A 14,236-nucleotide genomic window follows, 5' to 3' on the forward strand; every position below is an offset into this window, starting at 1 on the left:
ATGGTCTCTTTGACAGTTGTTGGTGTTAAATCTCCATTCATAATATGCAAAAGTAATAAAAAAAATTTCTCAGAAACAATCAAATGGCTCTTATACCTCGAATATCAGACAGAAAAAGACCTTCCATCTTCTAATGTCTATATCTTCCTCCTTCTTAATCAGGAGAGCTTAGGACATCTTAATTGATTCTGGATTATATGTTAAAGGGAAGGGAGTAGTTATCACTGAAAGCAGAGTTCTGTTACCAAAAGAAGGGGAGAATTGAATGGATGCTGTGGCAGATAAATACAACTGATTCTACCACTAACTTAACTCACAGCTCTTGTATTTACTAGTTGTATGTCTTTGGGAAAGTTATATAATCTCTCAAACCTTAATTTCATTCTTGGGGAATGGGGAAACAGTAGCACAACCTAAGTTTAGAGTTATTGAGAAGATCAAATTAGATTATGCATAAAAGTGCTAAGCACAGTGTTTGGCACAGAGGCCTCCATATAATGGTAGTTCTAACACCAACACCACTATCATCATCGTTAACATCATTGTGATTAGCAGTAGTAGCAATAGCATCCTCCACTCATTGTGTTCTCATCTCCTCCCCTACTACCCAGCTTTGGCCCTCATCAACCCTCCACTGACTCTTTGCAGAACTTTATCATCTCATCCTCCATTTTGCAAACAGTGATCTTTCAAGACACAAATTTGATCCCACTACCCCCTTGCTTAAAATGCTCCATTGACTCTTCTTGTTGGCAGAATAAAATTCAGATTATATTACATATACTATTTTTGTGGCGTTCCATTTCTTTATTTTCTGTGGCTTTTGTGAGAAGTAGCATTCTTCTTGGTAATTGGTACTGCATAATTTCAAATTCCACATAATATTCAGATGTAATATATTTAGATGGTAGCAGGTATGATATTAATGGTTGATGAGTAATGCATATGAAGTCGCAGGCTTTTGATGGTTGGTAGGTGTCTTTTTTAGTTTTGTTTTATTTTCATTTAATCAAGTTTCAATTCAGTTTAAATAGTTTAACTTATAGATTTATAGCTTGAATTTTAAAGAATGAAGAATAGGGATACAGGAAGGGAATGTGATAGAATGGTAACAGTTTAATTGGAAGGCCAGAAAACTAGGTCAAGAAGAGAAGGAGAATGTGTATGTGTTAGGCTAGATGTTCTTGTGAAGGATTTCCTCAAGAAAGGATTGCCCATGTATTGAGTATCGTGTATGTTTACATCGCCCATGTATTGAGTATTGTGCATGTTTACATCCATTTGCATCAAACAGCATTCCTCCTCATTTCCCTCTGCAACTGATTGATTGAAATTGATGGTGGAATGCTTACTTGGAAGCCAGGGATGAATGATTGCTATGTGAATAGTCATAAGCTGTTAGCAAAAGAGAGAAAATGTGTAGTTATCTACCCACTGTCTGTCACTTTCTCTCTATCCCTAACTACCAGTATGACCTTCCCAGTCCTTGATTTTTTCTTATAGGACTGATTTCTTTCTACCGTTCCTTTTTTTTTTTAAGTGCAAATTTACCCCACATATCTAGATAGTGCTTTAAGGTTAACTTGAGATAGTTGTTTCTAATTCTGTCATGTGGACTTGTTACCTTAACAGTGAACAGACTGTACCAGTGATACTGTAGTCTATACTGGTATAGTGTCTGATTTTGAATAAGTACAGATAAGTACTGAAATTAAGAGTAAGTGTTCAGAATCTGTTTTAGCAGTTTGTCAATGCCTCAACGTTTGTTACTGCATTTTACAAAAGTGACAGTCAACAGTTGATTGGAAATTAAAACTAGAACCAATAACTACAACAAAAACCCTGGTCCTTAACTAGCATTACTTTGAAATGCTCTGATCTGTGTTGTTATGATATTGTTGTCCCTAGATTTGCAAGCATTCTGACAGCATAGCACCTGATATTATCCAGGTAGTTTAAGGTGTTAGATAAAATAGCAGGTGGGGGCTTCCCTGGTGGCGCGGTAGTTGAGAGTCCGCCTGCCCATGCAGGGGACATGGGTTCGTGCCCTGGTCCGGGAGGATCCTGCATGCTGCGGAGCAGCTGGGCCCGTGAGCCATTGAGCCTGCGCGTCCGGAGCCTGTGCTCCGCAACGGGAGAGGCCACAGCAGTGAGAGGCCTGCGTAATGCAAAAAAAAAAAAAGCAGGTTCAAAGTGAAAATATGACACAGTGCTGCACAGGTAATGTCTGGATTATTAATGTAAACTTAGTAGTTATTTGAATTTAAAAATTAATTGTATATAGAAATTTACATGTGGATTTAGGGATAAATTTAGTGAAAAAGTTTAAAGGTAATATATGGAAAGTTGGTGAAAATTGGCTTACCATGAATTTGAAATACACTTTTATTTTGGGTTTTTTTTTTTTTTTTTTTTGCTGTACGTGGGCCTCTCTCTGTTGTGGCCTCTCCCGTTGCAGAGCACAGGCTCCGGATGCGCAGGCTCAGAGGCCATGGCTCACGGGCCCAGGCGCTCCGTGGCACGTGGGATCTTCCCGGACCGGGGCACGAACCCGTGTCCCCTGCATTGGCAGGCGGACTCTCAACCACTGCGCCACCAGGGAAGCCCGAAATACACTTTTTAAAGATATGTTAAGTTTTTAAAGAATCAAGGAGAGATACTCAGCAGGCAGTAGAATTTAGAGATTGAATAGAGCTGGAAGAGCCAGCAAAGGAAACTGAGAAAACAGCTGCCCAAAAGTAGGAGGATTAGAAACAGAGATAAGGATGGGAAGTGTCCATTGGGTTTACATAGCATTAAGAGTGTGCTGGTGAATGTTTAACAACTGGCTCTGGGGAAAGAGGTGGGAGGCAGGGGAGGGATGCTCTGATTTTTAGCTTTTCCTGATTTCTGTGGTGTAAATATTCCACTGTGGCTAATTTCAAGCTATCAACAATTAGTTAATTTCAATCTGCAACCAGATTGCAGATTTTCTGAAAATTTAATAGTCAGTTTTTGTGCAATATTCAGACTGGCTCCAACACACCACTGATTGGAGACCTTGACAAAAATAGTGTCAGTAAAGTAGTGGGGTTAGAAGACAAGCTGAAGGATATCCAGTAGATAAATGTTCTATGGATGTTAAAGTGATTATTTTGAAGAGAGTGGTAAGAAAGGACATATTTAATATAGCATGAAAAAGTTATGCTTTAGGCTTGGGGTGATGGACAATTTCTCTTCCTATAACATAATATTTTTAAAAGGCTACAGTTTATTTTTTACTGTATGGAGAACATAATCATTTAATAACCACTTGTGTTTATATGTACCTGCTAAGAATGAAACATAGTTCCTTGTCTTAACCTTTTTAATCTAAGTCGGAATTCATACAGAATAAATTTATAGAGGAAGTAACTTTTTACAGAGGAAACAAAGTATAAATTTTCAGCTGAGATTTAAAATTTTATAGCCAAAGAGTTTTGTGATCATTACAGAATATACATAATATCTAATGATATTTTACACAAAAGCCCTGATTTGTATAACTGAGAAAATTAGTTTAAAATTTTGATGTGAAAAAAATGTAATTGTGCTTATATATAGACAGAAATATTAGAAAGTGTTATGCTTCTGTTTTAATGTGAATTCATGTACTAATCAGTTAATACCATCTTTTTGTAACAAGTATCTTTAATGATTTGTTTTTATTTTGCTTTATTTGCTGAAGGATTACTCAGCAATAATTTTAACTATTCCTCTTGAATTAATGTCTGCATTAGTAGGTAACCTGTTGAACTGTGGTACTATGACTTTTTTTTTTTTTTTTAACATCTTTATTTGAGTATAACTGTTTTACAATAGTGTGTTAGTTTCTCCTTTACAACAAAGTGAATCAGTTATACATATACATATGTTCCCATAACTCTTCCCTCTTTTGGGTACTATGACTTTTTAAAAATAGTATCTAGCCCATAAATGGCCATTCCTTTGGTTTTGCGAAAGAGCTTTTGTGATTTCTGCATCACACCAGAAACGAACAAATGTAGGTGATAAAATTGTAGTTAACATGTTGGTTACATTCTGTTTTGTTCCTGTGGGCAGGCAGCTTGGCATAGTGAGAAAATCGTGGGTTTTTGCTTCAGTTAGATTTGAATTAAGCTCTGGCTTCAACATTTTCTAGCTGTTAGCCTTGCTTTTTGTTAATTCACTTGTAAAATGGGGATAATAATATTGCCCTTCAGTGTAGTTGGGAGAATTATATGAAGTAATGTAGTCAAAAGACCTTAAAGTAGAGTCAGGTACGTAGTAAAGTCTTTTTTTTTTTTTTTTTTTTTTGCGGTATGTGGGCCTCTCACTGTTGTGGCCTCTCCCATTGCGGAGCACAGGCTCCGGACGCGCAGGCCCAGCGGCCACGGCTCACGGGCCCAGCCGCTCCGCGGCATGCAGACCAGGGCACGAACCCGCGTCCCCTGCATCGGCAGGCGGATTCTCAACCACTGCGCCACCAGGGAAGCCCCGTAGTAAAGTCTTAATTAAGTCATTTCTTCAGGTAGGTGTCTCAGAATAAAATGAAGAGTCATCTTGGGAAATAAAATATACCTGTTTCTCTACTATAAAAAGCAGATACAACTGTGACTGGAGAATGAATACTCTGCAAAGAAGTATTAATATTTTAAGATACCTGATTAATTAAGGACATTCTTATGTACAAACCCAAATAATTTGTGACAATTAATAAATTCATTCTTAATGATCCTTGCATTTCAAATCATGGGGCTGTAAAACATTGTAATCAATTATCTTGTAAAGATGCATTTTGAAACTCATGATCTGGTCTAATAGGAACATTTTATTACAAGGCAAATGAAACTCATGTAGTAGTCTTTGATTAATTTTATCATATGGACTTTTATCACTTTGATTTTTTAGATGTTTTCACAGTTTTATCTATTGTGTGCTGAATTTTTCTGTCATTTTTTGCTAATTTTCTTTTTTTCCCCTCCTATTTAATATTAAATGTTACCAATTTCCATTTATGCTTTTGTTTCATCTTTTCCCTTCAGGTCATTAAAAAAAAAGAAAAAAATAGTGATGCATTTTATTCTCCTTCCTATACAGAAGAGTGTCTCAGAATATTCCTATTAGAGTGACTGTAGACCTGGCCCCTGGTGCCAATTAGTATTTTGGCGGTTTGGAATGATCATGCCTCCTCACGAAAGGTGGCAGAGAGCCACTAGATTCCTACTGCAGAATTGAGGAGCTTTCTATTTGACTTTTGGGCTATTTCTTAATTTATTTAAAATCACCGTTCCAGAATTTAGTGATTGAGCATATTCTTTTATTTATTTAATAGATTAGTTCAGTTTCAAAATATTTACTTTATATCTGACTTCATTACTTAACTACCTAAGATAAAAGGTATTAGGTTTAAGGAAATCCAAGAAGAATGAAACTTTTAAGGACCTTCCTTGGCTTACTGTTATTTTATTTTGGAATGAAATGGATGTATATGAAAACTATGTTCTTTTAAAAGCACAGTTTTATCTTCTGCCTCATTGAGTATTTTTTTTAAGGCGTTCTTATTTAAAAAGCAGTTTCCTTTATAGATTCTTCTCTCTCTATATTGCCTCAGCATAATAATGCAAATGAAGTATATTCGTTAGTAGTAAAATTAATTGTTTTATTCTGTAATCTAATGTACATCTTCAGTTAAAATAGATTAGGTAATCTTTACCTTTTTTCTTCTTTTAGAAGAACTGAAATCAAATTCTCCCACATCTACCAAGCCTAATTGAAGCCTTCATTCCATATATATGGTTATTCAACTGCCATTTATAGTCCAGGATACTCAGCTACTCTCATGATGACTTAAGTTATTTGTATTTCCTGATCATCATAGATTTTGGTGTCCCTAACTGGAATAATTTTGAAAAATTGATCCCTAAACACAGATCTAAAAAGCTTACTCCCCGAATATCTATTCAAACCTTGTTGTCAGGAAATAAAATACCTTCATATTTGATTTATTTTGGAAGCTGAAAAATTTCTTCAATTCAATATATAAAGGACTTTACCTCTCTTTATTAAATAAACCCCACAACACCTGTATGTTACGACTACTGTAGGGACTATTGATAATGTATATAAAGTGCTAGTGTGGGGTACCTAATACATAGCAGATTGTCAGCAAGCAACGGCTGCTGCCTTTATTCTCTAATAATGACTGGAACAAATGCCAAAACATGCTTTCTGCTGAAAATGCTCATTTGTATCCATTTTTCTTCTCTCTAAAGAGAAAATTAATATTGACTACAGTGGTTTAAAAATAAGATAAAGCCATCTTGGGAAAAAGTGATTTTGTAAAAATGTCTCTGTAGATGGTCTTGGCTAGTATTTGAGATCTTGCATATTTGAAAAATCTTTATTCGTTGTCACAATTAATGGGTGGTTTGGCTGAATATAGAATTGTACTTAGAAAATAATTTTCCTTTAATTTCAAAGACATTTAAAGTCTGTTAGATTGCCTTCTAGCTTCCAGTGGTTCCATTGAGAAGTATCTTTTCATTTTGAGCTTTGATCTTTAGTCTTGACTTGCTTTGTCACTCAGGAAATTTTAAAGGTCTTCTCTTTATTCCTATTGATCTAAACATTTTATCTGGTACCTTTTTTCCTCCATTGGGTGTTTGGAAATGTATGGAGACAGTTTAGGTAGTCACAGTGACTAGGAATGCTGAGGGAGAATGCTTTCGGATTTAGTATCTGAAGGTCAAAGAAGTTAATTTTCTTGCAAATACAGGAAACATTCTCACCCAGAATGTCAATAGTGCCCCTGTTAAGAAGTATTGTGACCGTGGGGAAATGTAAGAATAATCCTGATCTGCACATTGATTATAGTGTGTGACAAGAGAAACAAGATGTGTACACCAAAGTCCAGTCAATATGATTGGTAATAGTGTTATAGACGTGCTATGTGAAACAATAGAGGAAGAAAGAGTGACACAGTACAAACTGAAGTAGAATAAAAATCATTATGTGAAATATAACCATCAGATTATGAGTATATATTTACCATGTTACTGATTTTGATTTCTAGTTGTACATTATCTGCACTATTTTGCTTAATCATATTTTTGACAGTTTTTTCTGTATTTCCAAGTAGTACCTGTTCTTAATTACTTTGATAGGTCTATAGTAAATATCTAATTGTAATCCAAACACTTGGCAATTCCAGATCCAGTAAGATTTGAGAAATACTTTTTTTTGCGAAGACTAGAACTTGACTGACAATGATAGCTATACATTTTAAATGGGACTGGGATTCAAAAAGGAGTTGAGCAAAGGTTGTACTTGTACAGTTTCATAGCAGCTTCTATGTTATCAGGTTGCAGTTCTATTTCATTACTGTCTTGGGAAATGAATTACCAGAAGAGCATATATAGATTGGCTATGTTATAACAGTGCAAACATTCGGTGACAAAGACAACTTGTTTTTGAATTATCCACCATTTATTCATGGTTCATATCATTGCCTTACTTCACGAATTGGCTAACCAGGCAAACTGTGCATTAGAAATACAGGACTCTAACAAAGTAAAGAGGGATTAAGATAATGAAGTGGGAAGATAGTGGAAGATGTTAAAATAGTAGTTTGATAATTAAGTATTAATACAGAGTCTTCATTTTAATATGCATATGATATACTTTTACTTTTCAGAACCTAAATCACAGCCACAGCAGCTTCATCAAGGACAACACAGATTGTCAAATACTGAGCAAAATGGACTAAAAGATAATAATCAACCAAGATATCTTCCTCGAAATGATACCAGACAGCCAAGAAATGAAAAACCTCCTCGTTTTCAAAGAGACATCCAAAATTCAAAGTCAATTTTAGAAGGCAGTGGATTACCTAGAAACAGAGGTTCTGAAAGACCAAGTACTTCTTCAGGATCTGAAGTATGGGCTGAAGAGAGAATCAGGTGTGATAGACCATATTCTAGATATGATAGAACTAAAGATACTTCATACCCTGTAAGTTCCCAGCACAATGATGCTGCATTTAAAAAAAGGGATAACTCTATGCAAAGCAAATCAGGAAAAGTTCCATCCTATGCAGAGGCAAAAGAAAATCCACTTCCTCAAGAATCCATAGATTATAATAATCAAAAACGTGGGAAAAGAGAAAGCCAAACAGCAAATCCTAATCATTTTTATGATAGGAAACCACGAACAATAAATAATGAAGCTTTTAGTGGTGTAAAAATTGAAAAACATTTTAATGTAAATGCTGATTACCAGAATCCTATCCGAACGAATAGTTTCATTGGTGTTCCAAATGGAGAGACAGAAATACCACTGAAGGGAAGGCGAGTAGGACCTATTAAGCCAGCAGGACCCATCACAGCTACACTCTATGATGATAAAATATTTTACAATAGTGGGCCCAAAAGAAGATCTGGGCCAATTAAACCAGAAAAAGTACTAGAATCATCTATTCCTATGGAGTATGCAAAACTGTGGAAACCTGGAGATGAATGTTTAGCACTTTATTGGGAAGACAACAAGGTATGCATGTTATAAAGTTATTAAATACTAATAGTACTGAATGTAACAGTCTAGTGAGACCAAAGAAAGCCATTGCTTTGGGACTGAGTTGCGTTCTATGATTGTACTTGTTTGTAAGGTCTTTGAATAGATGTATACATATATAACTTATCAAAGGGAAAATAAAATATTTAATGGATGCTTAGGAGTCCCATAGGATTTGGTTATGTTAGGTTTGATTTTTCACTTGCATATCAGAAAAGTATTGTAAAAGTGATTAAGTGAAGTTGATGAGCTACTTCAGTTATCATCAACTGAACTATTAATATTTTCTTTCTAGTAAAATTATACTGATTCACAAGGAAGAAAATCAGTTGAATGGCACACAAATTCTGCAGATTTCATTTAATTTAAAGATAAATACACAGTCAGCCTACTTTTAAAAAAATTAAGAGCAGGAAGGTTAATTATTTAGCTAATATTAAATAATTTAAGAAACAAATCATTTAAACAGTCTTCAGTTCTACATTATATTCTGGCTAAAAGGGAAAGAGAAATCATGAAAAAAAAAAAAGAAAGAAGATGAGGTTGAGAAGGAGTACAGTGCATCAGATAAAAGAGCCTGGCTGAGAGGGAGAAGACCAACACAGTGCAAACAGGAAGGGGAAGAGGACAGAGGGACCCTCAGAGAGAAGGGCCTTTGTACGTGTTTCTCCTTCTGCCCAACATGCTCTTCCACCAACTCTTCTGATCCTTGAGGACTTGGCTCAGATACTTCCTAGAAAAAGCCCTTCTTTTCTGCCTCCTCATCCCTTCTACATTATTGTCTTTCTCAATCAGTGCCTTATTCACTTTCTAAAACTTATCACAGTCTGTAAGTATTTTTGGTTTTGGTTCCTGCATTGATAACGCTTTCCCCTACCATGATTTTAAGTTCCTTGAAGGCAGGACTGTATCTCTAGTTTTTCCTCTATTGCCCTGTTCCTCTCATAGTGTAGGGATTTCATAATTATTTGTTGACTTTGTTAGCTAGTTCATTCTCAAGGGGGCATTTACACAGGAAAAAAGTCGAGTCGTTAGGGGACTGGAGATACTAGCAAGGTAATAAAAACAGAGGTGAGTTATAGTGTGAGGGACCTAGGTGGATGTGAGGATCAAGTCAAAAATATTTGAAATAAATATTTCATGTGTTGAGTAGTTTCAGTTGATAAGGGTGTGCCTGTGTGTGGCTAAAAGGAGTGGTGGAAGTAAAGTTAACTGAAAATTTCAAGGAACTGAAATTCAGGCTAGGAAGTGTGGTTGGATATCTTTTAAAAGATGCTGTAGGACTTGGGATCAGGAGGTGTTATTTAATGATAGCAGCAGCAAGGAGGGGTCCAGGTACAACTAGATGGCATAGTCTTTTAAAGTTTTGGTATGAATGTGGGATAACATTTGTCTAGCAGCAGCATCTCTACTGTCAAGTTTTTTTGTTTGTTTGTTTTGTTTTTTTTTTTTGCGGTATGCGGGCCTCTCACTGTTGTGGCCTCTCCCGTTGCGGAGCACAGGCTCCGGACGCGCAGGCCTAGTGGCCATGGCTCACGGGCTTAGTTGCTCTGCGGCATGTGGGATCTTCCCGGACCAGGGCACGAACCCGTGTCTCCTACATCGGCAGGCGGATTCTCAACTACTGCGCCACCAGGGAAGCCCAAGTTTTTATTCAAGGCTAAAAGCAGAGGAGGAGACAGCACTAGGTGTGTCTTTTCATTTTTTCAAGAAAAGCAAAAGCCTTCCCAGAAATACCAACAGACAATTTCATTGGTTGTAACTGTTTCACATGGCTTCTCCTTGGCTATTAGGGAGACTTGGAAAGCAAGTACAGGCGTTCTTCACTATCTAGACTCTTACTCTTGCAGCTGAGATCACTCACTTTCCAAAATACAACAACTATTTGATTTGGCTAGTGAGTGGTTACTTATTCTTAACTGTTTCTCCATTATGATGGAGGCAAGAAGTAGTTAGAAATCAGTGTTAGTTTATAGAACTAACATTGTCTACCTTAGAGGGAGGGTTCACTTCTGTCAGATGCTTCTGTGAAAGGTTAAGATGAGGATGGAAATTTTATTTTGCATTGGACAGTGTGGAGTTGATGGTGACCTTGACGAGCAGAGGAAGTAAATGATTAATAATTAATCATTAATAATGTTTGAAAGGCTTGGTAAAAGATTCAGGTTTTCCATTGAAATCCCATAAGGATTGTGCCCTAGTAGTAAGTGCAAAATACAAACAAGTCAGTACAATGCCTCAAATCAACCCTTTACATGATTAAGGATATCTCCTTGTACTCTGTCTGCCTGCCTCCCAAAATATAATCCTCTTTTGGAGAAAAGTAACATTTTCTATACAGATCCTCTTCATAGTATTTCATCTACAATGTCTAGCATCCTATAAAAAATTATGAGGCATGGTTAAAAATACAAAGAGAGAGAGAGAGAATATGAAAGACCAGAAACAAATAAAGCAACAGAGAATAACAGACCTAAGATATTCAGATATTACACTTAGACAAGTTCTTCAACAAATATTGAGTATTCAACAGACCATAATTGAGTAGCTGCTAAGCGTTAGGTGCTTGGGATATATTAGATAGTTTTGTCTGTGCTATTACCCAAATGCCTTCAAATACCTAATGAGATTGTTATTAAAGCTTTACTTTCAATTGTAATTTTCTCAGAAAATCAGTGATACTGAATTCATCTATTGCCTCTACTGAATATATTAAAAATAATGTCATATAGCTTCTGAAAGACAGTGCCTAATATTTCCCAAAATGTTTTGAGCTTTTAGAGTATTCTTAGAATAATTGGATGATCGTCTAAGATGACTACTTTGAATTTACGTGGATGTATACATTCAGTTTAGAGTGAAGGACTGTAGGCGCTGTATAGATGCACCTTTAAGCAAATAAGATAAATAATATTCACTCTCTGAATGAGATGGCATTAGTTATCTTCTGAAACCACCTAATTTAAGAGATAACTTTTAAGTGTCTTTTCGAGAATAGGCAACTTTCCAATATTCTAGCCAGAGATTAAGGTAAAGATTTAAGAAAAGCATTGTCTATAACTGTCATTAAGAAACCATAATCTTAATTGCATTGTAATGATGTTTTGGAAATAATCACTATCATTTAAAACATTCCTCATGATATTTTGCCTTCTTTCAAGCTTTACTTCCATAGAAGGATTTGAGCATTTGGGACAATGCTTTTTCTCCCTGTATATCTGCCATAACTAGTTCAGCTCTTTCAGCCCTTTCAACTGGGATATTGTAACAGCCTCCAAATTGATCTCCTTGCCTTAAATCTTATTCCTCTTAAACTTGTCACTGAAACTGCCAACACTGTGATCTTGGTCTTAGAGCATGTCATTCTTCCGAGTTAAAATCTTTCACTTGTAGTCTTTAGCATGCATATAGAGCCTCTGTCAGCTGGTCCTTACCTTGTCCTATTGGTTGACCCTTCTCACATCATGCCATAGTTAATTTAAAACTGCTTGTTTATTTCCTATACTCTTCTTCATGTTTTATGTCTCTGAAACTTTCCCTGGAACACCCTCCTCAGTTCTTAACTTGGCTAAATACTCTTCATCCTTGAAGACTGTATCCATTGTTATCTGCCTCAGGAAGCTTTCCCTGAACTCCTCAGCTTCATTAAGTGCCATATCACTACACCTTTATTGCAGTACTTTCCACATTATATAGAAGTCATTTTTCACATGTAGTTCCTGAAAGGATGTCAAGTTATTTGTTTTCCTAGGATATATTATGACTGGCTGTCATTGTTGAACTTACCTGAACTGACATTAATTATCTAAGAAGCTTACAACTGAAGCATGGGTCCAGAAAGACAGCAATTTACAGAACACAGAAGTGTAAGGCTAAGAAATAAAGGAGGAAGGGAGAGATGTGAATGTATATTAAGAACTCTTAAGATAAGGAAAATTCTAACATGGTATCTCTAAATATGCTAGCATCCAGATCTGGAAAGGAAAATACGATGGATTAACTTAATAACTTTTGTAGTATGAAGTATACTAGTTAATCAGTGAAAACAGACTTCCCTGGTGGTCAAGTGGTTAAGACTTTGCCTTCAAATGCAAGGGGTGCTGGTTCGATTCTTGGTTGGGGAGCTAAGATCCCACCACGTGCCTTGGGGCCAAAAAACCAAAAAAATATAAAACAGAAGCAATATTGTAACAAATTCAATAAAGACTTAAAAAAAAAAAAGCATCACTTATTTAAAAAAAAAAAGTTTGCGAAAGCAGGTTCTTTCCTGGTATACCCAGAGTAACTGCTATTGTAGAAGATTGTAGAGAATAAGAATTTTTGTTGTGTTTAGTATTTTTTGATTTTGGTAAGTCTATTAATGTTACTGAACTCATGCTTGGCTGTTCATAGCTTGAAAGCTAAATCTCGAGAGACAAGTGTTGGGTAAAAAGAAAGATGGCTTTATTGAGGAAGCTGGCAGTCCTGGGAAGAAGATGGACTTGTGTCCCAAAAAACTGACTCCCCATTGCTGATCAGGGGGCAAGAGCTTTTAAAGGGGACTTTCAGGGATGTACGGGTGGAGGGAGGGGTTGGTGGAGGGGATCTACATGCAGGACAGTACAGTCAGCTCCAGTAATCATCTTGAAATTTGTCATGCAGTGATCTGATCAGCATCATATGATTGTTTTAAGTACAAGTAATCTTCAACTCCAGCGTCAGTGTGTTCCCATTATCTTGAGGCCAGTTCTTGGAATTGTGTAAGATGGAACAGCTTATGTCATGGCTACAGTCATCATGTGGTTAACTTTTTCTACCTCGTGGGGATTTCAGTATTTGCAAAACAGCTCAAAGGATACAGCTCAGAATATTTATCTATAGCCCTGGAGGAGAAACTAAAGGTCCTTGACTTTGCTTAATGGCTAACCTATCAATATTATTATTTTGTCTTACCTGACTATTTTCCTTTGTTTCTGCATTTTCTCACTTCTTTGATTAAATTTATTCTTTGGCGAAAGTTTTTCTACAGACAGGAGGCAGGTGGAGGACATGGAGGGAAAGAGGTGTTTGTCCTAGGAAGGTCCTATAGGGTCCTGTTACATTAAGAGTTACTGTTAGAGTGTTATATTAGAGCATCCAACTGCCCTAGTTTGAAGAAAACATTCCTTAAGAGTAAATAAGAGTTTTATGAATTTTTCGTTTCCATTTCATATTCACTAAGCAACGTTCAGACGTATAATTTGAGTCTTGAATGGGTTGACCTATAGTGGAGGGAATACTCCAATCAGTTGACCTACTCCCAGTTACCTCAACAGATAAATTTAAAAATTGTAGTTGTTATGTAAATTCAGTTCCTAGTGAGTTTGTTAATGTGTGTTGGTTCCAAGAGCCAAGGAACACTGGGTAAACAGTTGAAATAAAAGTGTCCAGTCTTACAGTGTCTCAAATCCTATAAATCCTGGATATAAGTAATGTGCTTACTTTTTACCTGAAAACCCTCTGCCACAGCTGCCTCTATGACTGCAACAATGAGCCTTTTTCTGTTTTATTTGGTCATATATTTCTGTTTTTTAAATACATTGTTCCATACTTAAATATTCTGATTAGTACATAAGAATCATCTTACCAGTGTTAGTCAAAGGGCTTCAATGGCTAACAACAAAACATAACACTAGTTCTTTTTAAACCC

General features: G+C 36.2%; 1 protein-coding gene across 2 annotated transcripts in view; it reads left to right on the forward strand.

Annotated features, from left to right (window-relative positions):
• The window catches only part of TDRD3 (tudor domain containing 3), a 210,793-nt gene that overhangs the window by 154,969 nt on the left and 41,588 nt on the right, over positions 1-14,236 (forward strand). For both annotated transcript variants that reach the window (XM_059042391.2, XM_067016262.1), the window contains one exon: positions 7,694-8,544. In XM_059042391.2, the coding sequence (XP_058898374.1) occupies positions 7,694-8,544 (851 nt within the window). The remainder of the gene's footprint in view (positions 1-7,693; positions 8,545-14,236) is intronic.

This window comes from Kogia breviceps, chromosome 16 (genome assembly GCF_026419965.1).
Source record: "Kogia breviceps isolate mKogBre1 chromosome 16, mKogBre1 haplotype 1, whole genome shotgun sequence".
Lineage (NCBI taxonomy): Eukaryota > Metazoa > Chordata > Mammalia > Artiodactyla > Physeteridae > Kogia > Kogia breviceps.